At 68.0% G+C, this 15,162-nt stretch overlaps 3 protein-coding genes across 4 annotated transcripts; 2 read left to right on the top strand and 1 right to left on the bottom strand.

Annotated features, from left to right (window-relative positions):
* Positions 1-232: 232 nt before the first annotated feature.
* On the bottom strand, positions 233-5,271 carry RGS11 (regulator of G protein signaling 11). Of its 2 annotated transcripts, none has more exons than XM_086472949.1 (17): positions 5,212-5,271; positions 4,369-4,465; positions 3,978-4,028; positions 3,784-3,890; positions 3,623-3,674; positions 3,479-3,537; positions 3,215-3,291; positions 3,026-3,107; positions 2,804-2,872; positions 2,091-2,120; positions 1,946-2,007; positions 1,583-1,696; positions 1,337-1,452; positions 839-926; positions 583-721; positions 431-513; positions 233-359 (listed from the first exon to the last, which is right to left on the bottom strand). In XM_086472949.1, the coding sequence occupies exons 1-17, from the start codon at positions 5,269-5,271 to the stop codon at positions 233-235; spliced, it is 1,413 nt and encodes a 470-aa protein (XP_086329075.1). The 2 variants fall into 2 exon arrangements, with proteins under 2 accessions (XP_086329075.1, XP_086329076.1); XM_086472950.1 differs by having other exon boundaries at positions 2,091-2,114.
* Positions 5,272-6,201: 930 nt separating this feature from the next.
* Positions 6,202-9,831, top strand: ARHGDIG (Rho GDP dissociation inhibitor gamma). The gene is made up of 6 exons (XM_086473063.1): positions 6,202-6,274; positions 7,459-7,641; positions 8,589-8,672; positions 8,749-8,825; positions 9,477-9,540; positions 9,632-9,831. The coding sequence occupies exons 1-6, from the start codon at positions 6,202-6,204 to the stop codon at positions 9,829-9,831; spliced, it is 681 nt and encodes a 226-aa protein (XP_086329189.1).
* Positions 9,832-10,420: 589 nt separating this feature from the next.
* PDIA2 (protein disulfide isomerase family A member 2) lies at positions 10,421-13,947 on the top strand. The gene is made up of 11 exons (XM_086473052.1): positions 10,421-10,664; positions 11,175-11,381; positions 11,683-11,816; positions 11,890-12,027; positions 12,101-12,217; positions 12,294-12,419; positions 12,499-12,693; positions 13,056-13,176; positions 13,345-13,526; positions 13,618-13,704; positions 13,867-13,947. Exons 1-11 carry the CDS (start codon positions 10,421-10,423, stop codon positions 13,945-13,947), a joined length of 1,632 nt encoding a protein of 543 aa, XP_086329178.1.
* Positions 13,948-15,162: the final 1,215 nt, after the last annotated feature.

Genomic DNA, 15,162 nt, shown 5'->3' with positions numbered 1-15,162 from the left:
CGGCTGGGTGCAGGCTCCCGAGGGAGAGGAAGGTGTGGGGATGTGAGTGGGGGGCTGCAGTGGGGCCAGCCTGGCCCCGGGGGGTGTTGCCAGGGGGGTGTATGGCTTCTCTCCTTCAGTGCTACTGCCGGCAGGGTCCTGCGGCGGGGCTGGGTGTGCTGGGTGGGGGGCTGCAGCCGAGCCGGAGGGCAACTGGCCAGGAGGTTCCCATATTGGTGGGGGGCCGGTGCCCTCAGCTCTCCTCCTCGGGGACGGGGGCTGCTGCGGGCCCCCTGCTCCTCTCCTCGGCGTCGGCCGCGGGCAGGAGCAAGGCCGGGCTGGGGCTGGAGTGCCGCTGCTTGCGCATGAAGGGGAAGACCCTGGGGGCAGAGTGGGGTCAGCGTTGGTGGGAACCACACCAGCACCCCGAGGGGCCGACCGCTGCCCTCACCGCTTCTTGGTCTCCGGGGGGATGATGGCCTCAGCCAGGAGGTTCTTGTAGAGCTCTGACTTGAGGAACCGCGGGTAGGAGTCCTGGGCGAGCAAAGGTGTCAGGCTCCTGCCCAGCCCTGCCCCTCCCAGCCCTGCCCTGACCTCACCCACCTTCTTCATCAGCATGTAGATGTGCATCTGGGCATCGTCCATCACGTAGCGGTGGGGCGTCTTGATGCCCTCCAGCGTCCGCTCCATCGTCTTGCTGTCGATGTTCACCCAGCGTGTGGCCCCGGGGGCCAGGAACTGCCTGGGGAGTCATGGCTGGTGGTGAGCACCCGGCCTCGCAGTGGGATGTAGCACCATGATGGCTTGGACCCTCCCAAACCCTGACCCCCCCCCAAACCCTCACCCCGCTGGCACTCACTGGTAGATAGAGTCCACGATCTCGGGGATGCGGGACTGCTCCCCGTAGCGCAGCTCCTCACACGCCTCCCAGAAGCTCAGGTTCTCGGCTGGAGATGGGGACATGGCACTGGGGACACAGTGCTGAGCATCCCCCATGGGCAACCCCCAAAGGCCATCAAGGCTGGGCACATGGCCCAGCAGACCCCCTGGGATGGAGCCAGCTGATGTGACATGAGGCGGTGGGTTCAGGGGTGCTGGAACAGGTTAGTCAGAGGGTAATGTGGTGTGGTGGTGGATTTGGGGTGCTGGGATGAGGAGTTGCATCAGGGGATGCCAGGGCAATGTGTTGGTTTGGTGTTGCGGGGATGGAACAGTGTATTAGGTGGTACTGGGACAGGTTGGTGGGTCTGGGAGTGCTGGGATGAGGCAGTGGGTCTGGGGTTGCTGGGACAGGGTGGTGGGTTTGGGGATCTGGGATGTAGTGGTGGGTTTGGGGTGCAGGCCTGGGGCTGCTCACCACTGAACTCCTTCTTGAGGAAGTCGAGGAGCTGTGCCCGGCCCAGGGGGTCCATGAGGAGCTCACTGAAGTTGAAGCCCCAGCGCTCCACACGCAGCTTTGTGGGGGTTGGCACCCTGCGGGCAACACCGGCATCAGGGCTGGCAGTGGGCAGCCCGTGGCTGCCTGCGCAACCCCACACCCCGTCCTGTGGGTTGGGGTATTGGCGGGGGACCAGGGGCTGGCAGCTGCAGCGTGGGTGCTTACGTAGGGGCGTTCATGGCCCAGTACGTGGTGTCATCCGTGATCCAGGGGTTGCTGGGCAGGCAGCCAGACATGATGGGGTCGTGGGGCACATACTGCTCATTGAACTTGATGTACCTGCCAGGAGTGGTGGCTGGAGGTGGCCAGGGCCACCATCCCACCGCTGCCACCAGCCCCAGCCACCGTGGGGACGTGGTGGGGACAGGCTTGGGCTCTGTGATGACTATGGAGCCTCGGCTCCACTCCCCACCGAGGGCGATGGCAGTGTGGGCACTGCGGTGCCATCTGCCAGCCACAGGGATGCGGGTGCCCCCATCACCACAACGGGCACCCTGCCCGTGGCCGGGGCAGCCACCAGCCACTCACCCCTCGAGGCAGATGGAGGACTTCACCCTGGTCCTGGCCATGGCCTTCCTGCAGTACTCGATCTGGGGCCGGGCACAGGGGAGATGTCAGGGGTGCCTGGCAGCCCACGTCCCTGGGAGTCCCCCCTGCCCCTCACCCTGCTCACCTCCCGCTTGTAGTAATCCATGTTCTTGGTCTGCAAGAGATGTGCGGAGCCGGGTGAGGTCATGTCAGGGTCAGGACATCATGCCCACCAGCCCTGCCATAGCCACCTTGAGCAAGGGCCCAGGCAGCCACCCCCCTCCTCTCCCTGACACCCCGTGGCCATCCCCATGGTCCTCAGCCTCATCCTCACACCCCTCCTGGCTCAGCCGACGCAGCCCATAGGGAGAACCCCAGCATCCACCCCCCGACCCCAGCATGGCACCAGCCCTGGATTAGTGACACTTACGTGGGCAGCAGACACAGCACACGGCGCAGAGAAGAGAAAGCGGGTGGTTAGTGAGGACGGGCTGGCGGGGGCGGGGGGGCTGGGGCAGCGTTAGTGGGGCCATGGCATGGGGGAGGGCCCAGCGGCAGCTGTGGGCACCCTGGGGTGCCAGGGCTCCCAGCAGCACGGCTGCCTCGCAGGGATTAGGGGTGCTGGCACGGAGGGGTGGCGGGTGCATGGGCAAACACACGGACTCCCAGCTCAGCCAGGGTGGGGGCACAGGCTGGACACGGATGTTAGCAGAGCTGCCCCTCTTCCCCTGCAAATATGGGCACAACCTGGGGGGGACACAGCCCTGCACCCTCCGGGGCAGCTCAGCACCCTGGCACAGGCAGGTGGCTGCACCCTGTGCCCACTGGCAGCTCCGGGGTGCCCGGCCCCCCACTCACCAGCTGGACACGGGTGGTGTGGCAGTTCCTGCGCTCGGGGCCCTGCTCCAGCACATTGGGGGCTCCTGGCTGCAATGAGAGCATCGTGCCGGGGGCTAGCAAGATCCCCGCCCCCCCACCCCCAAGCCCCACTCACCAGGCTGGGGCTGTGGTGCTGGGGCACTGCGCAGGGCTGCACCCACGAGCCCGGGACCCCTCACCCCCACCCCAGCCCATCCTCACCGGGGGCCGGTTGACGAGCCAGTAGGCCTGCTCCTGGCAGTCGATGACGATGCGGTCGCCCTTCCGCCGCTGCTTGGCCGCCCTGCCCGTGCAAAGGCAGCGGGGAGGCGCTGGCACCCCGCCTGCCCTGGCACCCAAGGGTGCTCCATCCCCGGCGGCTCCCCAGGGTGCAGCAGTGCCCACACTCACCGGAGCTGCTCCCGTGCCTGCATCACCACGAAGTCCCACGTGTGGTTGATGCGCTTGTGCAGGAGGTTATAGTTGTCCTGGAGAGCAGCAGCGGCGGTGTCACCGGGTAGGCCCGGCGCTGACACCGTCCCCTCGCCTGACTCCAGGTCCTGTTGCCGCTCCAGCACAGGGAGAGCCGGTGCCACCCAACGGGTGAGCCCCTGCTTCTGGATGAGCTGAGACCCCCTCACAGCTCATCACAGGTGTGAGGAGGGCACTGCTCACCTTCTCATGCTCAATCAGGTCACCCTGCTTGCGGATGTTCTTCTTGGCCAGGTAAATGGCTGCAAGAGGAGCGGTGGCACTTCAGGGGGGGGGCTGGGAAGGGGCTGCAGCCCGTGCTGGTGCCAGCCGCACGATAGCACCTACCGTAGTCCAGCTCTGTGGCCGGCCATTTGGTGCTGGTCCAGAAGTAGGGGGTCTGCGGAGGGTGGGGGGAGAGGCTGAGGCACATGCCGTGGGGTGCCATGGTGCCGAACCAGGGAAGCCCCGGGTCTGCGGCAGTGCCCGTGCTGCCAGCGGTGCCGCACCTGGAAGCGGTAGGGCGATTCGTCTGCCCGCAGCACCAGGTTGCGGGGGTCTTTGAGGGGGTAGATGTAGCCGTGCTTCACGATGAGGTTGCCAAGGTGCAGCGACTCTAAGGGAGCAGGAGTGGGGGGCTGCATGGCGGCTCGGCAGCCCCGGCTGCCCCCGCAGTGCCAGCTGCCCGTGCTGGGGCACTCACCCTCTTCGGAGATGCCGTACTTCTGGATGAGCCACTCCACGATGTCATTCCCTGGGGACCGAGGCAGCATTAGCGGGGTGTGATGGCACCCCCCAGACTGGACACAGGGAGATTCGGCATGGCATGGCGGGTGCCAAGGGGGGGTCACGCAGGGTGATGGGGGCTCTGCCAGGGACGTGCTGGACTGCCTGCCCTGGTGAGCGCCTGCCCTGCTCAGCCGATGCATAATTGATCCCAGCTGCAGCGCTGAGCACCCGCGGGTGCGGGGAGGCGAGTGGTGTGGGGCGCCGCAGGGCCTGGTGCTGGGTGCAGTGCTGGGGCCACCCGGGAAGCACCCACATGCCTCCCCCACCCCACATGCCTCGTGGGGCGCCCTGCCATGGGGACCTACCTGTCATGGCGTGGGGGATGACGGTGATGAGTAGGCGCTGGTTCCTCATCTTGATGCCCATGTCGGGGTCCTGCATGCTGACAATCATCCTCTCCATCTGCAGGGCAAGCACCCACCATGCTCAGCCCCCCCCGACCAGGGGCACCGGGCCTGGGCACAGCCTAGAGCCACCCCAATCTGACCCAGGGCACCCTGTGCCCAGCGCGGGGACAGCCTGACGCCCCTGCCCCAACCCAGGGCATCCTGTGCCCAGCGTGGGGACAGCCTGGCACCCACACCCCGACCCAGGGCACTATGTGCCCAGCCTGGGGACAACCTGGCACCCCTGCCCCGACCCAGGGCACCCTGTGCCAAGCCCGGGGACAGCCTGACGCCCCCAACCCGACCCAGGGCATGCGGCAGCCAGGCGAGATTGCAATGCCAGAGGTATGGGCACGCAGCCTCCGGGCATCCCCGGGCCGGGGAGCCCCGGTTCTGGGGACAGAGCTCTGCCGGGGCTGGGACAGCACCCCGGGCAGGGGCTGAGCACGAAGCTCCGGGGCGCTGCCCGTGGGTATCCCCGCGTGGGGCGGTGCCTGGTGCCCCGCGGCGTTGCCGGGGCCGGGGTGCTGCCCGCCGTCCCGCGGTACACTGCGCGGTGCCGGTCCCCGGAGACCCCGACGCCCCTGCCGCCCGCGGTGCCCGCTGCCCGGTTCGCGATTCCCGCGTCGCCCAGTGCCGTGCCGGTGCCCGGTCCCCACGGTCCCAGCGCCCGGTTCCCTTGGTGCCCGGTCTCCACGGTGCCAGTGCTCGGTCCCGACGCGGTGCCCGCTCCCCGTGGGGCCGGTGCCGGTGGCGGCTCACCTTGCGCAGACAGGGCATCTGGAGCCGGGGGTGCCGGCCGCGGGGGCCGCCGATGGTCATCGCGGGTGCGCGCCCCGCACCGCCCCGCTCCGCCCGGCCCCGCCCCCGCCCCGCCCCGGCCCCGCCCCCCCCCCCCCCGGCGGCTGCTGCCGTCTGCGCCGGGCGCTCAGTCGGGCACCCCGGTACGCGGCGCCCCCGAACCCCGGCCCCAGTATCCCGAGACCAGCCCCCGCCCTGCCCACGGACCGGCCCGGCGGTGCCTGGCCCCTCACACCCCCCCCGCGCCGCCCGGGGCCGCGGCTGTGCCGGCCGGGTCCCCCCGGGGGTGCCCTGGCTGCCTCGGTGCGCTGCCGGCTGCAGGCGCGGGGGAACCTCTGTGGCGGTGCGGGCAGGGTGCGGGCGGGGTGAGGGCGGGGTGCGGGCAGCTCATGCAAGGTGCGGGCGACGCTGGCAGGGTGCAGGCAGTGCGTTGAGGGTACAGGCAGGGTGCTTGCGGGAGGTGGGCAGGGTGCGGGCAGTGCGGACAAGGTGCTGGCGGGGTGCGGGGGCTGTGGGCAAGGAGCGGGGCAGGGAGGGCTGGGTGCTCGCCGTGTGCAGGCAGGGTGCGGGCAGGGAGCGGGCAGCGCGGGCAGGCGCTGCGCGGGCGCGCACGGCGGATGAGCTCACTGCAGTCTCGCCGCCCATGAGCGGAGGGGCTGGAGCCGCCCGGCGCCGAGGGGCGGGGGCGGGCGGGGGCGGGCAGCGGAGCCGCCGCGTCTGCGGGAGCCGCCGCCGCCGCCCCGCCGGGCCGCGCCGGGCAGCGCCGGGGAGCGCAGCGGGGAAGCGCCGCGGGGAGCGCAGCGGAGCAGCCGGCACCGCCGAGCGCGGCGGCAGGAGAGCGCGGCCGCGGGCCCCGGCGGAGCCGCCGACACCGGCAGAGCCGCGCCCCGGGCCCCCAGCAGCGGCCGCCCCGCCCGGCCCCGGGGGCGCTGGGCCTGGCCCGGCCCGGCCATGCTCGGCCTGGATGTGTGCGAGGCCGGCGGGCAGCTGCTGGAGCTGCTTTGGCTGGCGCTCTGCTACCGAGGTGAGCGGCGGCGGGCCGGGAGAGCGCGGCCCCGCAGCGGGAGGGCATCGCCCGGGTGCCCCGGGGATGGACATCGCCTGGCGGGGGGGGGGGGGGGGGGGGGGCGGGGAAGCGCGGATGGCATCGCCCCCGGCTGGGGGAGCATCGCCCCCGCTCCCCAACAGGTGAGCATCACCCCCGGTGCGTTCATGAGTGAGCATCCCCCCAGGTCCCGAGGGACCGGAGCATCCCGCAGGGGCGGGGGAGGCCCCCAGCCCCGCACCCTCCCGCCCCCTGGTAGCCCGGCCGGTGGCACCCAGCGCACACCGCCCTGTCCTGCCACCCGTGCGGGGCCGGGCCGGCCCCTGCGCGGGCGCATCCCTGGGCTGAGAACCAGCGGGGCCGGGCGCTGCACGCTGCCGTGACGGCCGAGGTGCCGGGGTCTTTGCGGGGGACCCAGAGGTGCAGCAGGAACACCGCTCCGTGCCCCGGTCACCGCCGCTGCCCCGGGGACCTGCACAGCAGGCCCTGTGGCTGAGCGCAGTGGCCCCTGCCCCAGGCTGTGTCCCCAGCATGTCCCCAGGGATGGGGTTTCCAGGGGCCTGGGGAGCTCAGTGCTCGCAGCCAGAAGGGGGGGGGGGGGGGGGGGCGCGATGCAGCAGGCAGGGCAGAGGCAAGGGGCTATGGGAACTTTGCCCACCCGTGTGCCCCCCACAGCCCGGCACCCACCGAAACCACCGTTTGCCCCAGAGCTGGTTTTTTTTTTTTTACTCCTGCGGTTTGGAGTGGGAGATGGGGCTGGGGGCTGCCCAGTGGGGTTGGAGGGGGCTGCAGGGCAGTGACAAGGACCTCTCTGCGTGACAGGGTGCACAGGGCAGCTGCAAGCACCCCCCTGGACTGTGCATACCACGTAGGCACCAGCTTGTCTTGCTCCGTGACCGTGTGGAAATGCAGCCGACGGCAACGCCTCGGGTCTCAGCTGTGCCACTGGGCCCTGGGGACACAGAGCCTGGCGGTGTCCCCACGGCCCTGAGCAGGGGGACAACTCGGCTGCCTCACGGGGGATTGCCCACATCCATCCATGGCATGTCCCAGCTCAGCGACCCCCTGCCCACCAGTGCCTGCGTGTCGGGAGGGGGGGCGTGGGGGGGTGTCCCCCGGGGTGTCCTCGGGGCGGCGGGACTGCCACTGCCTGTCCCCCGCAGACATCATGGCTGACAAGGAGGGGGTGACGCTGTCGCTGGAGGAGGAGGAGGATGCCGACGTGGCCCTGGCGTACAAGACGCCGGAGAAGAAGAGCCTGCGGGAGATCCAGGAGCTGGACCCGGGGGACGAGAGCCTGCGGAAGTACAAGCAGGCGCTGCTGGGTGCCATCCCTGCCGCCGTGGGTAAGGCTGGGGGCTGCCCGCTGGGGCTCAGCACCCTGGCACCCAGGCCCCCCAGCCGGATGATGCAACCTCAGCGGGTGCAGGGAGCTCAGGCACCCCCAGCACCCATGGGGCGTCCCCAGCAGGAAGGGTGCATCCCGGCTGGCATCACCCGGGGGTGCTGCCTGTGCCCCCCCCACCTGCGTGGAGACCCCGGCATCCCCCTGCTGACAGGGTAACGGCTGCCCGGGGACCCCGGTTGCCTTGGTTACGGGATCACCGCCGCAGTTTCCATAGGAACGGTTACAAGGGACCGGGAAATTCACTGGGATGACAGAGCAGCCGCGGGGGCCCAGGGTGGCACGGCTGTCGGTGCCCAGACGGTGTGTGTCCCCCCCCGCCCCTGCTCCCACAGCACCCACCCCGGCCTGGGGCTGCCCTCGGTGTCTGCGGGGCCTGGGCCAGGCTGGGGTGCTCCATGGGCCCAGCACCCCGGTGTGCCGGCTGATGGGTGCGTGAGGGCTGGGCGGGGGTTTTGTGTGTGTGTGTGCAAGCTGCGAGCGGGGCGGGGGGGCGGGTGCAGGGTGATGGGGTGCAAGCTGCTGATGGGGTGCAGGTTGGGCTGATGGGGTGAATTAGACCAGTGCGTGCCTCGAGGGTTGCCTTTGCCTGCACATGCTGCCTTCTCCTCCTCCTCACCTCCCCCAGCCAGGGAGCGTCGCACCCTGGGAGATACCTGGTACCCCAAAGGCACATGCTGGGGCTGGCCTGAGGTGCCCCTGGTCCCCTGTGCCCTGCCTGGGCTGCCCAGCACTCACCAGCCCCTAACACCCCCACCGTCGGCACTGTGGCCCTTCGTGCCACTACAGGGGGCAGGGGCAGCCCCCCCGACTGTGCTGGACAGAGGTGCCGGTGGCGGTGGGCTGGGCACGGGTGGGTAAGGTCTGCGCCATGCTGCTTGTCCCTAGATGCCAGCGTGCCCAACGTGCAGGTGACGAGGCTCACCCTGATGTGCGAGCAGGCGCCGGGGCCCATCACCATGGACCTGACAGGTGAGCAGTGGGGGCACCCGTGGGAGGGGGAGGAGGAGGAAGGGATGCGGGGCTGATGGGCCATCTCCCCGCACAGGAGACCTGGAGGTGCTGCGGGGCCGGGCCTTCGTGCTGAAGGAGGGGGTGGACTACAGGGTGAAGGTGTCCTTCAAGGTGAGGCGGGTGTGTGGTGCCCTGTGCCCAGCCCTGCTGCCCTCACACCCTGAGGTCCCTGTCCCACAGGGTCCCTGCTCCCCATGGATCCCTTATCCCATGTGTTCCAGCCCCACAGGGTCACTCCTGCCACCCATGGGTCCCTGCCACTAGGGGTGCCTGCTGCCTTGGCGCATCTGCCTCCCACCCCTTACACCCAGGGTCTGTGCCCCTCTAGGGAGGTGTCCCTGCCCTCCTGGGAGTCCTTGCTGCCCCCAACATCACTGACACACCAGGGTGGCTGCCACCCTGGGGTCCTTGCCCCTCTTGAGGGTTCCTGCCACCCCGGAGTCCCTGCTTCTCTCAGAGGTCCCAGCCACGTTGGGTCCCTGCCTTTCCCAGGGGCCCTTGGAGGTCCCTGCTCCTCCTGGGTGGGGGGCATCTCTGTCATCTCAGGGTCCCTGCCCCTCTCGGGGGTCCCTGCCACCCTTGATGCTGCTCAATGCCCAATCCTGACCAAGAGACTGGATTCTGGGGGAGGGTTTAGGATGGGGCTTTTGTGGTGGGTGCCCCCTCCCTGCGCCCAAAGCCAGGGGTCCCCGGGGGGGGTGGTGGTGGTGGGGGCACCATGCTGTGGGACAGCACCCATGGCGCCCTGCCCTCTGCCCACAGGTGAACAGGGAGATCGTCTGCGGGCTGCGGTGCCTGCACCTCACCTACCGCCGGGGCCGGCCTGGTGAGTGGGGTCAGGGGGCTGGGAGTGGGGGGGAGTGGGCTGTGCTGCCCTGGTCCCACTCACCCCTCCCTCCTCTCCCTTTCTCACCCAGTGGACCGTGATGTCTTCATGGTGGGCAGCTACGCGCCGCGGGCTGAGGAGTACGAGGTGGTGACACCGGCGGAGGAGGCGCCGCGGGGCTGGCTGGCACGGGGCTCCTACCGTGTCCGCTCCCTCGTCACCGACGATGACAAAATGGAGCATCTCTCCTGGGAGTGGGGCCTCTGCATAAAGAAGGCCTGGGAGGACTGACCCACCCCCATCCACATCCTGGTTTCCCCCGCCAGCTCGGAGAAGCGGTGCCTGCCAACCCGGGGGACCCGTTGCCGGCGTCGCCGCGCTTGCCCTGGTCATGTGAAGGGTTGTGTGTGTGTGGGGGGGTCCCTTAGCGAGCGGGCACCCGCGGTCGTGGTCTTTGCAACCAAAGTTATTTTTAATTGCTGTTTTTTTTTAAATACCGACGCCCGCCTGCTCCTCGTGGCGTCCCCATCGCTGGGGCCGGGGCCATGACCCTGCTGTGGCGGCGCCGTGCCCGGCTACCCACCCGGTCGCAGGCTGTGCTCTTCCATCGCCATTAAACCCTACAGACTGGTCTCTTACTGGTGTGTCTGCGCCCTCATCGCCTCTACTTGGCTGCCTGTCCCTGTCCCCGTCCCACTGGCAAGGCCAGGTCCTGCTGCGGGGACGGGCGGCTGGAAAACTGCCACCTGGTCCCACCGCCTTATCGGTGGTGCCGGGCAGCCAGTAGCGGAGGGCCACGAGCCCCAGGGGACCGGCACCACCCGCCCAGGGGCCCTTATCTGTGTCCTCTCCTCTGGTTGCTGACTTTGGTGACGGCACCATGCGGGGCAGCAGGGCCTGGCTGGTTTGGCTGCTGGTGCTGTCGCTGGCCTGGCTGGGTCCAGCACTGGGGGGCGAGGAGGAAGAAGGGGAGGTGGTGGAGGAGAAGGAGGAGGAGGAGGAAGAAGAAGATGAGGATGAAGTGCTCTCAGACGAGCTCGAAGAGGAGGATGATGTCCTGGTGCTCCATGAGCACAACTTTGCCCGTGCCCTGAGTGAGCACCAGCTGCTGCTGGTGGAGTTCTGTAAGTGCCCCCACTGTGGGCAGGGGTGCGGGCAGGGGTATGGGCAGGGGCATATGTGGGGGTGGGTATGGGCAGGGGATACAGGCCGGGGACAGGGGTGTGGGCAGGAGCAGACATAAGGGCATGGGTGCAGAATGGGGCACAGGATGGGGTGGGAGGGGTGGGTGGTGCGGGCAGGGTCAAAGCTGTGGGTCAGGGGCACAGGGCATGTGACAGGGCAGGGGTATGGGGCATGGAATGGGGACAGGGACATGGAGGAGGGACACAGGCAGAGACACGGGGCAGGGGATGTGTGGCAGGGGACATGTAGCAGGGGCATGGGACGCACGGTGGTGGTGTGGGATATGGGCCGTGGTGTGGGGGACGTGGACGGGGGCACGAGCTGGAGCCCAACAGGCTCATGCAGCCATTATGTGCTCTGGCCACACACTGAGCCCACCCTGTGGACTGGGGACACCCCAAAGCTGTCCCAGGGCTGTCCCCACCGCCAACGCAGTCCCCTGCCCACAGATGCGCCGTGGTGTGGGCACTGCCAGCGGCTGGCCCCCGCCTTCGCCCAGGCAGCTGCCATGCTGAAGGACGAGTCCAGCCCAGCACGGCTGGGCAAGGTGGATGCCACAGAGCAGACAGCCCTGGCCAGCGAGTTTGGCATCACTTCCTACCCCACGCTCAAGCTCTTTCGCGATGGCAACCGCACCCACCCCCTCGCCTACACCGGTAGGGCTGCGGCACTGCGCCATGGCACCCATCATGGAGTGGGGGGACACCACCATGGGTGCTGGGGTGGGCAGGGTGCAAGGATGGGTGGCAAGGGGTGACGATGAGAGGGGTAGTGGTGTCCTGATGGGGGTCACAGGGTGGTGATGGTGGGCAGGTGACAGTGTGGTGATGATGCACGGGATGATGGCAGGCAGTGCCATAGTGGTGATGGCGAGGGGGAGGGTAGCTGGGGACTGATGGCGCGGTGGGAGGGAGGGTTTGGCAGCCTGGTGAGGGGTATCTGGGGTGACGGTGGCAGGCCGCATGGACACCAAGGGCATTGTGCGCTGGATGCAGCGGCGGGCCAGCCCCAGCGCCACGCTGCTGCAGGACGCCGCCGCTGCCGCCGCCTTCATCAGCTCCCAGGACTTGGTGGTCGTCGGCTTTTTCAAGGTGGGCCGGGGCAGACAGGGGCTGGATCGGGGCCGTGGCCGTGGCCATGACTGCTCACGGGGTGGCTGCGCAGGACCTGGGGGGTGAGGCGGCCCAGGTGTTTTACGAGGTGGCTGGCGAGCTGGTGGATGTGCCGTTTGGTGTGGCCGAGGCGGCCGAGCTCTTCCAGGCGTATGGGCTCTCAGCTGACACCGTCTGCCTCTTCAAGAAGGTGAGGGGGTGGCAGGGGGTCGGTGGGGCCATTCTGGCCCCGCCCCAGCCCTCACTGGGCCCCACCCTGGCAGTTCGACGAGGGACGGATGGAATTCCCTGTGGACCCAGCACGGGGACTAGATGCGGCCGAGCTCACCCAGCTGCTCCGCATCCACAGCCTGGAGCTGGTGATGGAGTTCACCAACGAGGTACAGCCCATCCCTGTCTCCATCCCTGTCAGGGCCATGGCCCCCCTGCCCTCACCCTCCTCCTCCTCCTCCTCAGACCTCTGACCAGATCTTTGGTGCCAAGATCCCCCACCACATGCTGCTCTTCCTCAACCAGTCGTCGTCCTCACAGCTGGCACTGTGGGATGGCTTCCGGGTGGCCGCCAGTGCCTTCCGGGGCGAGGTGAGGAGGTCCCATGGCGGGGACATGGCGAGGTGGCTGCGGGGCACCCTGCCTCAGTGTCACCTGTCCCCCCACCCAGGTGCTCTTCGTGGTGGTGGATGTGACTGGGTATGGTGCCGATGTCCTGCCCTTCTTCGGCCTGACGGCCGCTGATGCCCCCACCCTGCGCCTAGTTAAGATGGAGAACAACCGCAAGTACCGGATGGACCAAGATTCCTTCTCCGACACGGCCATACGCACCTTTGTCCAGGCGGTGCTGGACGGCAAGGTGAAGGTGAGGGGTGCGGCACTGTGCCAGCCAGCACCAAGGATGCTTCCCTATGGTGAGCAATGGGCTGTTAACGCTGAAGCCTAATGATGCTGCCCTCATCTGGTGTGTGGTGAACACCAGACACTTGCTCACTGATGCTTGTGCTGCCAGGCCTGAGGATTTGCGCTGGGGGAAGGAGGCAGGAGATTACTGATGTGGAGACACACAGAGCTGGGACGGTGTCAGAGGGGAAGAGGTGGTCCAAAAGGCACCACAGGAGCACCCCTGGCTGGATGTTGGGGGCCCCCTGTCCCAGCCCACACTGTGCCCCATGGGGCCCTGGCACCACTCAGCCCAGGCTGTGACTGTCCCATCTGTCCCCACAGCCCCACCTGATGAGCGCGGAGCCCCCCGAGGACTGGGACACACGTCCCGTTAAAGTCCTGGTGGGGAAGACCTTTGAGCAGGTGGCGTTTGATGAGACCAAGAACGTCTTCGTCAAGTTCTGTAAGTGCCTGGGCTGCCGAAGGCCCTCCCCAAACTCTGCCATGGGGCTCAGCACCCCTACACCGTGACAGCTCTGTCACCAACCCCTTGCCCAGGGGATGCCACACACTGACCCTGGCAGAGCCCTGGTCCCCTGGCTCGTCCCCTGGCACTGCACCCGTCCCGCAGACGCGCCGTGGTGCACCCACTGCCAGGAGATGGCGGCCGCCTGGGAGGAGCTGGGTGAGCGCTACAAGGACCACGAGGACATCGTCATCGCTGAGCTGGACTCCACAGCCAACGAGCTGGAGAACATCACCATCTACGGCTTCCCCACCCTGCACTACTTCCCTGCAGGGCCGGGCAGGAAGGTAGGTGGGGGCACTCGTAGGGCCACCCTGGCTCTGCCAGCAGCGGGGGCACAGGGTCACCCCTCATCTCCCTTCCACCCCATGGCTCCAGATGGTTGAGTACAAGAGTGCCCGAGATGTGGAGACCTTCTCCAAGTTCCTAGAAAACGGGGGGACGCTACCTGAAGAGCCACCTGCAGTGAGTGACGTCCCCTCACCTAAGAGGCAGGGACCCCCACCCACCCTGAGGAGGCCCCCCAGCCTCTGCTGGGCAGGGGGACAGATCCTGTGGTTCTGGGACAGGGACAGGCCGGTGTGTGTGTGTGTATGTCCATCCATGCCTCATTGCTGCCTTCTCCAGGTGCCCAAGACCCCCGAGAACAGCACGGACAGGGAAGAGCCGGGTCCGCTGGGGACGGATGAACCCCGGGATGAGCTGTGAGCCCTGTCCCACTCGGGCGTGTGCTATAAACAACCTGGAAACAATGCAGGCTCTGGTCTGTGTCTGCAGCTCCACAGCCCCATGGGGTGCATGTCTTGGGGAGCCCCCACATGTGCTGGGGACACAGCAGGGCAGGCGACGGGCAGAGCCCCCCCCCCCCGCCCAGGGCAGCTCAGCCCTGGACCCCCATGGGCAGCGGTGCTGCAAAGGGCCCTCTGCATCCCCAGCGGTGCTGAGCCAGCATGGCCCCACGTGTGCCGTGGTGCTCGTCCTGGCAGCCCTGTGATGCCATGGGGTGGCCAAGGGCACAGAGGACGTGGCCCTGGGGGGAGCCCAGCACTCTCCACGCCAGCCTTCATTCTGTGCTGCTACCAGGGTGCAGGTGATCTGTCCTTCACGGCCCACAGGCAGCCCTCCCACCCCAGGCCTGGGCTCCCCAGTCGCACACCAGCCCCAGGAGCTGCTGTCACAGCCAGGGAAGGCATGAAGAACCCAACACAGGGCTCCACATGCTCCTTTCAAGCATGGCTTGCAGCCTCTGGGACCGCCCAGAGTCCCTTCCAAACCCTGGAGCTGTCCCCTCTCCCCTCAGCCTGCTGCTCCCAGACCCTGGGTGATTCCTCCAGGGGCAACATGTTGGTCCCCTGGGGCCGGGACCTGCCCGGCCACCCTCCAGGGAGCCCAGAGCTGCCCCAGCCCCACCATGTGCCCAGGCCCTTCGCCTGACCTGCCCCATCCTCTGGCCACCTCAGCAGGCTGCTGGGGGCCCAGGCGTCTGCTCCGCAGGGAAGGAAGAAAGCAGCAGGCAGCGGGATGTGGGGTTTTATTTCATTTTATCCAAGTACCTTTGAAAAGATCATTGTACAAGTCAGCACATGAGAATGCAGAGGAGATGTCGCCAGGGCTGCGTGGCCACTGTACATATTTACAGGGGACCCCCCTGAGAAAAAAAGGGGGAAGACGGAAATCCCGGGCGTGTTAACAACCTCACCAGACACAACACCATCAGAACTGAAAAAAACAGGGAGGAAAAACGCTTGTTATGTTGTTCCCGGGCTGAAAACAATCGCGGATTTCGCTGGACTTCACGTAGTGTATAGGCAAGTCACAGAACCGTGTTTTAAAGGCACTCGGTGACGTATACAACAGGCTGAGTCGCATCCCAGTGCGCACCACAGGGTCCGCAGCAGCTCCCATGCACTGCTGCAGGCGAGA

The sequence above is a fragment of the Leptosomus discolor genome, chromosome 14 (genome assembly GCF_034619465.1).
Source record: "Leptosomus discolor isolate bLepDis1 chromosome 14, bLepDis1.hap2, whole genome shotgun sequence".
Lineage (NCBI taxonomy): Eukaryota > Metazoa > Chordata > Aves > Leptosomiformes > Leptosomidae > Leptosomus > Leptosomus discolor.
Note: the sequence above shows the minus strand (reverse complement) of the source record. Positions and strands in the feature narration are given on the sequence as shown.

Coding starts and splice junctions, on each gene's coding strand:
- ARHGDIG (XM_086473063.1), top strand. CDS start 6,202: ATGCTCGGCCTGGATGTGTGCGAGGCCGGCGGGCAGCTGCTGGAGCTG. Junction 8,826..9,476: donor GGGTGAAGGTGTCCTTCAAG/GTGAGGCGGGTG, acceptor CTCTGCCCACAG/GTGAACAGGGAGATCGTCTG. Junction 9,541..9,631: donor CTACCGCCGGGGCCGGCCTG/GTGAGTGGGGTC, acceptor TTTCTCACCCAG/TGGACCGTGATGTCTTCATG.
- RGS11 (XM_086472949.1), bottom strand. CDS start 5,271: ATGACCATCGGCGGCCCCCGCGGCCGGCACCCCCGGCTCCAGATGCCC. Junction 3,891..3,977: donor GTACGGCATCTCCGAAGAGG/GTGAGTGCCCCA, acceptor CTGCTCCCTTAG/AGTCGCTGCACCTTGGCAAC. Junction 3,538..3,622: donor GGCCACAGAGCTGGACTACG/GTAGGTGCTATC, acceptor CTCCTCTTGCAG/CCATTTACCTGGCCAAGAAG.
- PDIA2 (XM_086473052.1), top strand. CDS start 10,421: ATGCGGGGCAGCAGGGCCTGGCTGGTTTGGCTGCTGGTGCTGTCGCTG. Junction 13,177..13,344: donor GAACGTCTTCGTCAAGTTCT/GTAAGTGCCTGG, acceptor CCCGTCCCGCAG/ACGCGCCGTGGTGCACCCAC. Junction 13,705..13,866: donor TACCTGAAGAGCCACCTGCA/GTGAGTGACGTC, acceptor TGCCTTCTCCAG/GTGCCCAAGACCCCCGAGAA.